Below are 13861 nucleotides of genomic sequence, written 5' to 3'. Positions count from 1 at the left end.
CCCTGGCCAGGTAGCTCAGTTGATGAGTGGGTTGTCCCCCATACGCCAAGGTTGCGGGTTCAATCCCCAGTTAAGGTACATACAAGAATCAGCCAATGAATTCATAAATAAGTGAAACAACAAATCGATATTTCTCTCTCCCTTTCTTTCTCTCTGGAAGGAAGGAAGGAAGGAAAGGAAGGAAGGAAGGAAGGAAGGAAGGAAGGGAAGGAAGGGAGGGAGGAAGTAGTTCAGGACATAACTGATTCAGGAATGGGTCATGTGAGGCCTTGGAGGCATGAAAGAGCCAAGCATGTTGGGAGAAGAGTAGGCAATAAGCAAGTGGAGCAGCTAAGGCTGGAATGGCAAGTTGGAGATAGCATTTGGAGTTGGAGTTCTAACTCCACAGCTCACTAGCTATGAGACTTTTCTAAGCTTTAGTTCCTTACTTTACAGGGCTGCTGTGAGGATGAAATGTAGTCATGCATAAGAAGGTGCCACTATCTTAAATCCTCAGGAGGAAAAAGGGAAATTCAGTAATAAAATATCATAAAACTCCTGATATCTACCAGCATTCAATGTATGTAAGTTATCCTTATCATGCTAAGTTAATTTGATTTGCTATAGGCAGTGAGGAAACTGGAGCGATTTTAAACAAATAATGTGATCAGCTTCTTTTTTTTTTAAATTTAATAAATCTTTATTGTTCAGATTATTACAATTGTTTCTCCTTTTTCCCCCCATATCTCTTCACCACCCGGTTCCCACCCCCCCTCTGCCCTTACCTCCCCCCGCTGTCCTTATCCATAGGTGTACAATTTTTGTCCAGTCTCTTCCTGTATCACCCACACAGACACCCCTTTCCCCCTGAGAATTATCAATCCACTCCCATTCTATGCCTCTGATTCTATTATGTTCACCAGTTTATTCTGTTCCTCAGATTTTTAATTCACTTGACTTTTAGATTTACTTGTTAATAGATATGTATTTGTTGTTCATAATTTTATCTTTACTTTTTTTTTCTTTTTCCTCTTTTTAAAGAATACCTTTCAGCATTTCATATAATACTTGTTTGGTGGTGATTAACTCCTTTAGCTTTTTCTTATCTGTGAAGCTCTTTATCTGACCTTCAATTCTGAATGATAACTTTGCTGGGTAGAGTAGTCTTGGTTGTAGTTTCTTGCTATTCATCACTTTGAATATTTTTTTGCCACTCCCGTCTGGCCTGCATCGTTTCTGTTGAGAAATCAGCTGATAATCGTATGGGTGCTTCCTTGTAGGTAACTAACTGTTTTTCTCTTGCTGCTTGTAAGATTCTCTCTTTGTCTTTTGCCCATGGCATTTTAATTATGATGTGTCTTGGTGTGGTCCTCTTTGGATTACTTTTGTTTGGGGTTCTGTGTGCTTCCTGGACTTGTAAGTCTATTTCTTTCACCAGCTGGGGGAAGTTTTCGGTTATTATTTCTTCAAATAAGTTTTCGGTATCTTGCTCTCTCTCTTCTTCTGGCACCCCCATAATTCTGATGTTGGTTCGCTTGAAGTTGTCCCAGAGGCTTCTTACACTATCTTCAACTTTCTGAATTCTCTTCTCTTCTTGCTTCTCTGGAGGAGTGTCCTTGGCCTCTTTGTATTCCAAATCTTTGATTCTTGCGTTCCTCTAGTCTACTGTTGGGTCTCTGTATAATATTTTTTATTTCAGTCAGTGTATGTTTAATTTCTAGTTGGTCCTTTTTCATATCCTCGAGGGTCTCATTAAATTTATGGCCTTTTCCATGAAATTCTTGAAAAACCTTATAATCGTGGTTTTGAACTCTATGTCCATTCGTTTGTTCTCCTCCATTTCTTTCATTTGGGATCTATTTCCTTGCCTCCTCATTTTCGCTGCTTCCCTGAGTTGGTTGGGTAGCTTTGTGTACTAGGTGTCCTATTGGTTCAACGGGTCAGCCTCCCAGTTACCTGAGGTGGACACTCTTGGTGTACCCCTTTGTGGACTGTGTGTATAGCCTTGTTGTAGTTAAGTCTTGATTGTTGTTGGTGTCACTGGGAGGAATTGACCTCCAGGCCAATTGGCTGTGAGGACCCGCTGTGTCTATAACGGAAGAATTGCTATGCTGGAGACACATTTATGGGGCAGGACTTGTTCCAGTAGGGCTTTGGTGCTCACTGAGTCTGCCTCTTGAATGTGTCCCTTATGAGAGTGGTTGAAATCTGGTGTCGTCTCACACCGACCACTAGATACACTAGTGTCTGAATCTCCAATGGGGTGCAGGTCAGCTACTGTCTGAGGCCCCCCAGCAGGAGCTACAGCAAGAACTATAGTTTACTCCTCTTTGCTTGGGCGTTTTTGGAGCAGTCTGACTGGAGCTGCAGTTAATTTGGTTAAGCTGCCACAGAACAGGTCATTTATATGCAAAAGCCGCTGTGTGGAGCCTGGGCGGGTTTGTAGAATGTGCGGGGCGGGGTCTCAGGGCGGGGCAAGGTCTCAGGGTGTCACTAGGCTAGGGCATGGCAAATGGCGATGGCTGCCGTCAGCTGTCTCTGCCTTTCCTCGTTTCCAAGTCCCCGCGTCCCGTGCAGCAGTAAACAATGATTGCTGGGTGCACCTCTGCAAAAAAGTCACTCTCACTTTCCTACCCGATGGCCGAGAGTCCAGCTTCTCCCCGTAGGCGTCTGGGTCCCCCGCGTGTCTCCAGAAACTGGATTTCAGACTGATGGGGAGCTTATCTCCCTTCAGGTTGAAGAAAAGCCGCACGCCCAGTCACCCGCCACCAGCCTGATTCGCGCGCCTCCATACCTCACCTTTTCAGCGTTTGTGCTCCTTTCTCTTCTTAGTTGTAAATCTTCCACTCAGCCAGCTTTCCCGTTGTTCTGGGTGGTAGACGTTTTGTCTTTTAGTTGTATTTTTGAAATTGTTGTGCGAGGCGGCAGTTTAGTTGTTTAACTTTGCCGCCATCTTGGAATACCTCCTCTGTGATCAGCTTCTTGTTATAAAAAATTTAGAGTAGTTAGCAGAGGAACAAATTTATGATGGTAAAATAACAGATTGATTGTGTATGGATTTGCAGGTCCTGCAATACTTTGAGGTATAAACTCAATAAGATGACTGTGGAACTGGAGATTGTTTACTTTTAATCTGTATTTGACATTAAAGCACAGGAAAGGCTTTTGGTTCATTCCATTATCCCTGGATTCTAGTGCAGTTCAGGCCCATACACAGGGTTGGTATCTGTGTAGTTAAGGAGAGGTGGGTGTTGGGGAGTAGGTAGCAGGTTTGGGGGAGTATGTTTTCACTAAAAATGCAATGTTGGATGCTCACTCTTTGCAATCTGGATCTTCTCTAGGTTGTTTTGTTATGATCCCCATGCAAATAAGCAAAAATCTCTTTAACATATGGGAATATTCTCATTATTTTGTCAAGATGTAGACTGTGGTAGGCAAGTCTCTTAGGGTCAGTGTCCGGCAAACAGCCACCAGAGTTCAACAGTCCCCCTATGAAGCAGCCTTTTTATTACATTCCTTATCTTGTCCAATTGAACAGATTATCTTCTTCAGACCAGTACTTTGGCTGTCCCAGTGGTTTTTCAAAGTTGGCACTTCAGTGGTGTTAATTAGACATACACAAAACTTACGCATTGTCACCTGGCTTAATTCACACATTTGTATTTCCTGCATGGTTCCTACAGGCATATGAGTGTCTTTTAAAAATGAAACGGACCTCCTAGTTTGGAGAAGTATACCACACCTTGGTATAGTACTATATGAAATGACAGAATTCAGAATGAAATAGGGCAACCGTGGCCTCTGTGTAAGGAGCTTCTTTCTAAAAGTATTTTCCCCTGATAAGAATTGCTTTAGACTGATGTTTGTGTGCTTATTGATGCAACACTTCATGTTTCATAACATTTATATGGAAGAAGCTATTTCTTACTATTTAATTAAACTACATTAACTCTTAGGAGACTTACATTTATTGAGGACATAAGTATTATCAAAATTTGTGGATTTTATTTAGTAACCAATAAAACAACAACAAAATAGATTGACCCGTTCTTGTTTTGAATGCTTGTTGAGTACAACCTTTTGTGCGTGTATGTATTTATATTGTGCATAGACTGCCGCTGGTGCTTCTTTACTGTTATTCAGCCCTGCTTTTGCCAGTACAAAATTAATTTCTATTGCTTTAGGAATGGAGCATCTTGCTTTCTTTTCTAGCATTGTATTGTTAATAATGTGAAAGATTTGGATATATTAATTGTTAGGGTCAAATTTTGCTTAGTAGAAATCAAACCATTTCTAGAGTCTGTTATAAGGGATAAAAACTTTTTTCTACTGAATAATTTGTGTTTATATGTTATTTCAGTTTCTGTTACTATGGCAATGACGGCAGGGAGTACCACCACCTTTCCTATGAGCAACCATACCCGGGAAAGAGTGACTGTGGCCAAGCTCACGTTGGAGAATTTTTACAGCAACCTAATCTTACAGCATGAAGAGAGAGAAACCAGGTATAGTAACAACTAGTCAAAATTTTCTGTTTCAATAAGCTGTTATGCTGCAAGTGGAATGTAAATATGTGTCCCATTGATAATATAAATATTGGAGATCCATCCCTGTGTGTTGTTTTTAACTTTCTTATCCTGGCAGTGGACCTAATTATTTGTTTTATTTTTGCAGAATAGTTTCTTGTCCTGTGAACCCACGTACTTATTTCAAATGAGATGTTTTAAACAAAACATTTTCAACCATGAAATTATGATATAGCTTTTTACTTTCTTTTAGAGGGATGCATTGTGAATAATTGACTTTAATACAAAAACATTTATAGTGTTGAGTATATATATGTGGGTATAGAAGAATAAAAAATGAAAGACATGTTGTTTTGCTTTCAGGAAACTTAGAGTAAGGAAGCTAATGCACATAGATACTACATGAAAGAGTGAAAAGTATCACTAAGAGAAGGGCCAAGAAGAGAGAGATTGCTTTTGCCTAAGGCAAATGGGATGGCATCATAAATGGTGATGGTGTTTAAACATGGCTCTAAAGAAAGAGTCCTATTTATACACACATAAAAGGGAGAAGAAAGAAATAAAAGAGCAAGAGGAAGGGCATTAGAAACAGAAGAAATCACCTTCAGTGCTAACTCAAGCACCGTTCAGTTAAGCTCAAGCTAGAGGCCACCATTTCCTGGTAGTCTTGAATGCTCTGTTAGTGTAGCTTCTCATGGTGGTAGAGGGCCTCCCTGAGTTTTGAACAGAAGAATCAAATGATTGCAGGTGTTTCTCTGGAAGAGTACTTTAATTGTGATGCATAGAATGGACTGTGGGAGGAGGGATTAGGAACAGGAAAGGCTAGTGATGTAGTCCAGGCAAATAGAAAGGAGGCTTGAATTAGGATTGTAACAGCAACAAAGAGAAGAATTGACGGGTGAGAAAGATGAAAAAACATGGAAACTAGCCAAATATGAAATGTGAGAGAAACAAGTAAATACTGGCTCTGAAATATCATGCCTGGCCAAACGGGTTGGTGCAACTTCAGTGAAACAGGACTCAAGAAGAAGAATCAGGATTAGAACTTAATTTTGGACAAGTCTCACTGCAGATGAGACATAGCTGAGGTGAGAATTGGGACTAGAAGATAAAACAGTTATTCAGAGACAGAGTAAGAAAATATGAGAGGTAAGAAACAGAGGCTAGTGAGAAAAGCTAACGTACCTTTAATCAAAGTTCTCAAAGGAAGAGGAAAGAGAATGGAGCTGAGGCAAGTTAAACTAAGAGTTCATCATCAAAAAAAATTCCTAAAGATTCAATTTAGGCAGAAGGAAAGTGACCACAAACAGAAGGTTTAAATGTAAATAAGTGGATAAATCCCAACAAAAGTTGACTGTATAAAAACAATAATAATGACAATGTGTTAGGCATTTAAAAAAATTTAAAATGTTTTCTAACAGTGGACTCTCAGTCAGGAGGGAAGAGGAATGAAAGTGTTCTTAGATCTTAGATATCTTTGTATTTTTAAGGATAGGAATACAATGTAGATAGGGTAAAGATTAATTTCAGACTTTGACAAATTAACTGTGCATGTTATTTCTAGGGTAGCCACTAAAAGACCAAAAATGAAGTTTGTAACTTCCAAACCTGTAGAAGGAATGAGGGGGAAAATCAGTTCAAAAGAAGGCCAAGAGAAAACAAAAACCTGAAATACCAAATAGCAGGCATAAATAGAAACCACAGAATAAGTTAGAAATAAATCCAAATATAGTAGTTACACTAATTGTAAATGTAATGGAAGCCTCTGGGAGTGTTCACATCATCAATGGAGAGTGAATAAAGTAGAAGAGAACCAAGGAAAGAAAGACCTATATTTTCTCAGGAGGCAGGCATGAGTTATTTGTCAGAATTTTAAAGGTTCATTGTCTTTTCTTGCTGAATGAAACCTTAAAGTAATTCAATTTTCCCCTCTACTCCTAAACAAAGGAGAGTAAGAATAAAAGCATCTGCTGTTATTAAAATAACACAAACCACAACAGTCTCAGCTTGGTGGTGCCATGGAAGTCATATTAAACAGTGTATACTACACTTGGTAAAGTATATGATTGTCCAACCATTATGCTGAACACCTGACACTAATACAAAATAATATTGAATGTAAACTGTAATTGAAAAAATTAAAAAAAATTATTGCATTATTAAAATAATAATAAAAATAAATAGTAAAAACAGTTTATACTTTAAGAAAACATGTGATGAATTTTTAAGGTTTAACTAATTGGATAAATACATAACCTAAATAAAGTACCAAGCAAAGAACAAAATGCCAGAGCATTTGAGGAGAAAAGCTATTTTTTTTAAAGCTACAAGAGAAGTCATAGGTGTTCCATGTAGGCATGGGGCAAATGAATGAAAATTAGTGCCTCTTGCTCCTGAATGAGATATGATTCCAAGAAGTGTTAGTCTTGGCAAGGAAAGGGTGCAGTAGAGGTCTGAGAAGAATAGAGTTGCTTGTATGTGGCTATCCCTCCCAGATTAATGGTCCTCTTACTCTTTGGATTCTTTCAGCAGAGGAGAAAACTCAAAATCATTCAGCAAGCAGCTCTGCAGGCCCAGAGGTACACGATGGCAGGCACAGAATCCGATGTTAGGCGCTTGTTCCATTCTAAGGTTGGGCTTAGGGGAATAATATGTAAGCAAAAGATAAAAATCAGTATGGTAAGCATTAAGGTACCTATTATAACTGCTGAGGAAGTAGGTGAAGAATATGTTATTAGATCTCATCTCCGTTTGGGTGCTCATTTAAGATATTTTTGCTTGGAATTTTCCTTAAGAAAGAAAAAGAAGTGATTTTGATGGATTAGGAAAGAGCTTACCTTTGGACATCCTGTATAATAAAAGGATAATACGCAAATTGACCCTAATGGCGGAACAACCAGTCTCTATGATGTACACTGACGACCAGCGGGCAGATGCTCAATGCAGGAGCTGCCCCCTGGTGGTCATTGTGCTCCCACGGGGGGAGCTCTGCTCAGCCACAAGCCGGGCTGACGGCTGCGAGCGCAGCGGCAGTGGTGGGAGCCTCACCCGCCTCCTCAGCAGCACTAAGGGTGTCCAACTACAGCTTAGGCCCGCTCCCTGCTCCCTGCCGTCAGTCAGAAATCCCCCAAGGGCTCCCAGGCTGCTAGAGGGATGTCTGACTGCCAGCTTAGGCCTGATCCCTCAGGGAGAGGGCCTAAGCCTGTAGGTGGACATCCCCCGAGGAGTCCCGGACTGTGAGAGGGTGCAGGCCGGACTGAGGGTCCTCCCCTGTCCCAAGTGCATGAATTTTCGTGCACCGGGCCTCTAGTACTGTTATAAATAACAAATACTAAACAATGTGAATGATAGTTTCAATCCTCAACCCCTATACCCATGTGGATAAAGCCTGGGAAGTTAGTCTTCTAGCATACTCCAAAACTAACTAGGAAAAGCTCTCTCTCGGGTTTATCTTTAAGAAAAGCCAATACAATAGAAATATTTGTTACAAAATATTTGTTATATTTTGAGAAAGAAAACTATACTTAGTGATTATTTTAATTTAACTTGAAATATTTTTTTAGCATACCAAATTGAACAAATAAATGTACATTTAAAAAATGGGAGTAGTTAGGAATGTATTTAAAATGTAAATTATTTTTCTTTTGTTAAGGCAGAAGAAATTAGAAGTGGCTATGGAAGAAGAAGGATTAGCAGATGAAGAGGTAATGTTAGCTGTGATTGCTGTGACTATAGTTAACGATACTGTATTATGTGCTTGACAGATACTAAGAGAGTGGATCTTAAATGTTCTCACTCCAAAAAAAAAAGTAGTTATGTGAGGTGATGGATACATTAACCTTATTGTAATCATTTTGCAATATATATATGGATCAAATCATCACATTATATACCTAAAACTTACACAATGTTATATGCCATTTCTTTCTTTTTAAATTTTTTTTATTTTTATTGATTTCAGAGAGGAAGGGAGAGGGGGAGAGAGAGAGAAAGAAACATCATGATGAGAATCATTGATCCATTGCCTCCTGCATGCTCCCCACTGGGGATGGAGCCTGCAACCCAGGCATGTGCCCTGACCAGGAATCAAACTGTGACCTCCTAGTTCATAGGTCGACGCTCAACCACTGAGCCACACTGGACTCTAAGAATTAAAACTAATATCATGGAATAGATTTTTTTTTTTAAGTAATGTAACAACATTATAGGTGATGTCCCATTTCTGTAAGATTATATATTCCATACACTTAGGATTCTCCTTTTTTGCTATTAGCTGTCTCCAACACATAAACATTGTTAACTTGCTGTACTATACAACCTGTAAAATATTAATAAACATTATTTCTTTACCTGCTTCTCCCTTGTCTATCAATTTTGAGCATAATTTATGAAACTGTTTAATAAGGTTATCTTTTTCATTCAGATTACACAAGTTTCTGAAGCTAAATCCAACTGAACTCTGTTTATTCTATAACTCATAATGTTAGAAATCTAGAATGTCTTTTAAAATTCTCATATTTATTCATTTATGTAATTAAAAGGGGGTGGGGAGAAATGTCTTTACTGCTTTGAAAGATAGTACTACAGTGCCACCATGTGGCCTTTTTTTTATCTAGTCTTAAAATCTAAAACTGCTTTTTGATCTTTTTGTTTTACTAATAATTCAGTTTTTTAAACTGTTATTCAAATGGCATTTTTTGATTCAAAAAATAGTCTTCACTGTTTTCACTATTGATGTGCTGAGTGTATAACTTCACTTAGCCGTCTAAAGATATTTACATTGAAGACACCATTCTTTAGAGAGAGAGGGAAGGAGAGGGATAGAGAGATAGAAACATCAATGAGAGAGCATCGATTGGCTGCCTCCACCACGCTCCTGGGAATCAAACCGGTGATACCTTGGCTCATGGGTCAACACACAACCACAGAGCCACACCAGCCATGTTGAAGACATAATTCTTAATTTGATCCTCTTACGTTAACTTTGTTAAAATTATCAGAATTCCATTGCATTGATGATACACATTTACATATTTCTAATGAATAGTTTACCTAACCCTCTTGAAAGTGTAAACGGAGGGGTAGGGAAGGACTATTTAGTAGTTATACCGTGAGCTGCATGTCAGAGCGATGTTTCTGAGCTGTTATGGTCATTTTGACTTGTCTCCTCCTCAGAACTGAACCGCTGAATGCTTGATAGGGTTCAGTTGAAGATGAACAGGGGTTTAATTTTTTCATTGATTATTTTCATTTCTCACTTTATGTTACCTCTACTAGGAACTATGTCAAAAACAGAATTTTGTTTGGTGAGGAGAAAAACGAAATATAGAATAATGAAACAAATGCCCATTCCAAATGTAACTTTCAGATACTTCATAATGTTTCATATTAATGCTAGTTATTTTAGTGACTGATGGAGAATGAAGTATGAAATTCCTGACTTGAATATTTTAATGAATTCTTCATGTAATTATCTTTGTTGCAGTTTAATTTTTTCAGGAATTTGTGTGCCAAGTCTCAAGCAGTTTATTAAAATCTTTCCAAGAATAAATTCTACCATAAGTACATCTCGATGGAAACACTCTTGTTTTGTTATTTTGGTGTCATAAGTCTCAGTAATTGTGACAAGAGCAACCTTGGGATTTAAGGAATTGAAGCAAAGTAGATGTCTTGACAGAGTCAAAATCAATATCAGAATACTATTAGCATTGCCTAAAGTTTAACTTTTATTTTTGAATTAAGTTAGCATATAGATGAAAATATCATGATATAGTTAAGATGAAATATTTAATGGGGTATACTTCAATAATAAAGATTTCTCAAATTGTTAAAGTCTTTTAAAGTTTTCTTTAGATTTTTTTATTTGTGCACCGGTGAGGTCCCTCGGTGTGGCCAGCAGGGATTGGCTGAAACTGGCAGTCCAACATCCGCAGAGGGATGTAGTAGTGCGTGAAGCAGCAGGCGGCTGGGGAGGAGCCCAAGCCTGGGCTGGGCACCATGCACTGCTCCTGCTTATCCCGGCCGCTGGCTGCTCGGTAGGCTTGCTGCTGCTCTGCTGCGGGCACAGCTGCTGCAACTATGCTCGCCAGCTGTGAACTTGGTGTCTGGCGCCCATTGGTCAGCTGTGTGGCACTCCTGCTGTGGGAACGCACTGACCACCAGGGGAAGCTCCTGCATTGAGCACCTGCCCCCTGGTGGTCAGTGCACGTCATAGCAACTGGTCTATCAGTCAACCAGTTGAACAGTCAGCGGTTTGCTTAGGCTTTTATATATATAGATACTTCACCTCACTTTTTTGTTGTTGTTAATCCTTACCCAAAGATATTTTTTCCATTGAGTTTTTTTTTTTTTTTTTTTTAAGAGAAAGAGTGCAAGGGAAGAGTGGAAGGGAGAGAGAGAAACATCGAAGTGAGAGAGACATATCTATTGGTTGCCTCCCGCACACTCCCTGATTGGGGCCTGGGATCGAACCTGCAACCCAGATATGTGCTCGTGATTATAATCGAACCCGAGACCCTTTGATGTGCAGGCCAACACTCTAACCACGTAGCCACACTGGCCAGGGTTTCACCCCCATTTTTATATATCTTGTCTTTTAATACTATAGGTTTCCTTTGAAACAATCTGATTTTAAAGTCTTTTTTTAAACTGTCTTTTTTTTTTTTAATAGAAAAAGTTACGCCGATCACAGCATGCTCGCAAGGAAACAGAGTTTCTACGGCTCAAGAGGACCAGACTTGGCTTGGATGACTTTGAGTCTCTGAAAGTTATAGGAAGAGGAGCATTTGGAGAGGTGTGGTTCTTATTAAAAATCACTGTTACTGAATTTAAAATAGATATGTATTAAAATAGTTTAATTTGAATAGAATTCCTAAAATACCATGAATGGCAAATTGCAATACTGTTTTCTTTAAAGGAACATACCATTTATCCTAAATAAATAGTAGTGACTATTTAACATCTACAGTGTGGTCAATTTTCACATTCTAGGTGCGGCTGGTCCAGAAGAAAGATACAGGCCATATCTATGCAATGAAGATATTGAGAAAAGCTGATATGCTTGAAAAAGAGCAGGTATGTTCTTTAATACATGCAACCAAAGAAATATATGCTGGCTGATGTTGGAATTTTTAAAAAGAAATCTATGTATCTTATTATATAATCTAGTAATTTTTGATAGCCTGTGCCATTGCTTCTCAATTCTTATAGTTAGAATTTCTTCTGAATTTATAATCTAAGTATGTATTAGTCTGTTCAGGCTGCCATTACAAAATACCACAGACTCGGTGACTTAAACAACCGAAATTTATTTTCTTATAGTTCTGGAGGGTGGAAGTCTAAAATCAAGGTTCTGGCAGGCTTTGGTTTCTGGTGAGGGCTCTCTTCCATGCTTGCAGGCAGCTGCCATCCCATTAAGGCCCCACATAGCCTTTCCTCAGTGTGTGCACACAGAGTGTGAGCTATCTGGTGTCTCTTCTTATACGATACCAATCCCCTCCCACCCCACCCTCCACCCTCAATGACTTCACTTAACCTTAATTTCCTCCTTAAAGGCCCTTCAAATCCAGTTATCCTAGGGCTGTGGTCGGCAAACTGGGCTCGTGAGCCACATGCGGCTCTTTGGCCCCTTGAGTGTGGCTCTTCCACAAAATACCATGGCCTGGATGAGTCTATTTTGAAGAAGTGGCATTAGAAGAAGTTTTAGTTTAAAAAATTTGGCTCTCAAAAGAAATTTCAATCGTTGTACTGTTGATATTTGGCTCTGTTGACTAATGAGTTTGCTGACCATTGTCCTAGGGGGTTGGGCATCATCATGGGAATTTGAGGAAAAACATCCAGTCCATAACAAAATATCCTCTTTTCTGACTTCAGTGAAAATAAAGGATAGTTCTCAGTACCCTCAATCCCTGTCACATATCACAAAAGCAAGAACAGTCTCCTGAGAATTTGCTTATTTTATGTATTTACAAAATCTGTAACCACTCCAATTTCATACTTCTGGGCTGTCTTCCTGTTTCCTGTGACTTAATGCAGTTTCAGTGGTAGCCATAAATCTGAAAACATTACTAGTATTATTTTATGTATTCACCTGTGTTTCTAGCCTGGGTAGACGTTCATATGCTACATGTGCTAGTGAAGGCCTCTGCAATGGAGTAGAAGGGGAGATGGCACCTCTCTGTACCTAATGCTTTACTTCAGTCTTTCAGTGCCCACCTGAAGCTTACTTTGTTATTATAGCAATATAATATTAATTTTTCTTTAAATATGGCCCACTTGAATTTTTACTGCATTCTTCCACTTTATTTCTATTTCATTCATCCAACAAGTATTCACATGTTCTAGGTTCTGGGAATACAGTGGTTAACAGGACACACCTGATCCTTGTTTTATAGTAGTGGGGAAAATAGGCAGACCGCTATTCCAAACAGTCATGATTGATAAGTCCTATGAAGAAATTAGTTTTATTTTTTATAAATATATCTTTATTGATTTCAGAGAAGAAGGGAGAAGGAGAGAAAGATAGAAACATCAATGATGAGAGAAAATCACTGATAGGCTGCCTCCTGCACGTCCCATACTGGGGATTGAGCCCACAACCCAGGCATGTGCCCTGACCGGATATTGAACTGTGACCTCTTGGTTCATAGGTCAATGCTCAACCACTGAGCCACACCGGCCAGGCAAGGCTTTTTTTTTTACCATCTTAGAATACTTTGTAAAAGACAATAGGTAAGAATTTTGAAACAGATCCAGAGAGATTATAAAGTTCTCTAATGCCAAAAAAATTTTTCTTAATTTTCAATTTTTATTACTGTGCTTTGATCTCAGAGCAGTTAGCATACTAGATAGTAATACAGTAATCTGAAATATGATATTTTAAGCAGGTCATATTTTATTATCATGAAAAGGTTTATAAAATATATGTTCTCTTGTGCTTTGGGCCAGAATTCATAGTGATGCACAATGAAAATAGCAAAAGCATAAAATCAAATCTTATTGGTAGTCTTTCAAGAAAGAATGCAAAAACATTTGAAAATTGATTATATGAACTCCACAAATTACTCAGTTTGTAAAATATTCCAGCTTTTAAAATGGATCCCTAGTAATTGTGTATCTGACAAAAATCAGTAGCAAAACCCCACAAAATTACATTAATTTTCTATAGATTATGTTTATAGATGTTATAGAGGTTGTATGTTATAACAAAAGAATGTAAAGTTATTATAAACATTTCTGCTTCTTAAAAAAAGCAAACCAAATGGTTAAAGACCAAGTCAAGTCCTTTGACTACTAACAGTTAAAAAATAGTTTGCTAAGGACCCTGACTTAGTCAAACCGATTTATAGAGCATCACT

The 13861-nt window shown here is 38.6% G+C and overlaps 1 protein-coding gene across 3 annotated transcripts in view; it reads left to right on the top strand.

The window, feature by feature from the left end:
* The window catches only part of STK38L (serine/threonine kinase 38 like), a 73992-nt gene that overhangs the window by 49462 nt on the left and 10669 nt on the right, over positions 1-13861 (top strand). For 2 of the 3 annotated variants that reach the window (XM_054719195.1, XM_054719194.1), the window contains exons 2-5: positions 4340-4484; positions 8158-8209; positions 11176-11298; positions 11496-11579. In XM_054719195.1, the coding sequence (XP_054575170.1) occupies positions 4351-4484; positions 8158-8209; positions 11176-11298; positions 11496-11579 (393 nt within the window). In that variant the 5' untranslated portion in view covers positions 4340-4350. Of the gene's footprint in view, positions 1-4339; positions 4485-7037; positions 7085-8157; positions 8210-11175; positions 11299-11495; positions 11580-13861 lie in introns of those variants that run through there. The other variant, XM_028144080.2, reaches the window with a different exon arrangement.

The sequence above is a fragment of the Eptesicus fuscus genome, chromosome 7, assembly GCF_027574615.1.
Source record: "Eptesicus fuscus isolate TK198812 chromosome 7, DD_ASM_mEF_20220401, whole genome shotgun sequence".
NCBI lineage: Eukaryota > Metazoa > Chordata > Mammalia > Chiroptera > Vespertilionidae > Eptesicus > Eptesicus fuscus.
The sequence above is the reverse complement of the archived record's forward strand: the minus strand, read 5'-3'. Positions and strand labels throughout refer to the sequence as shown.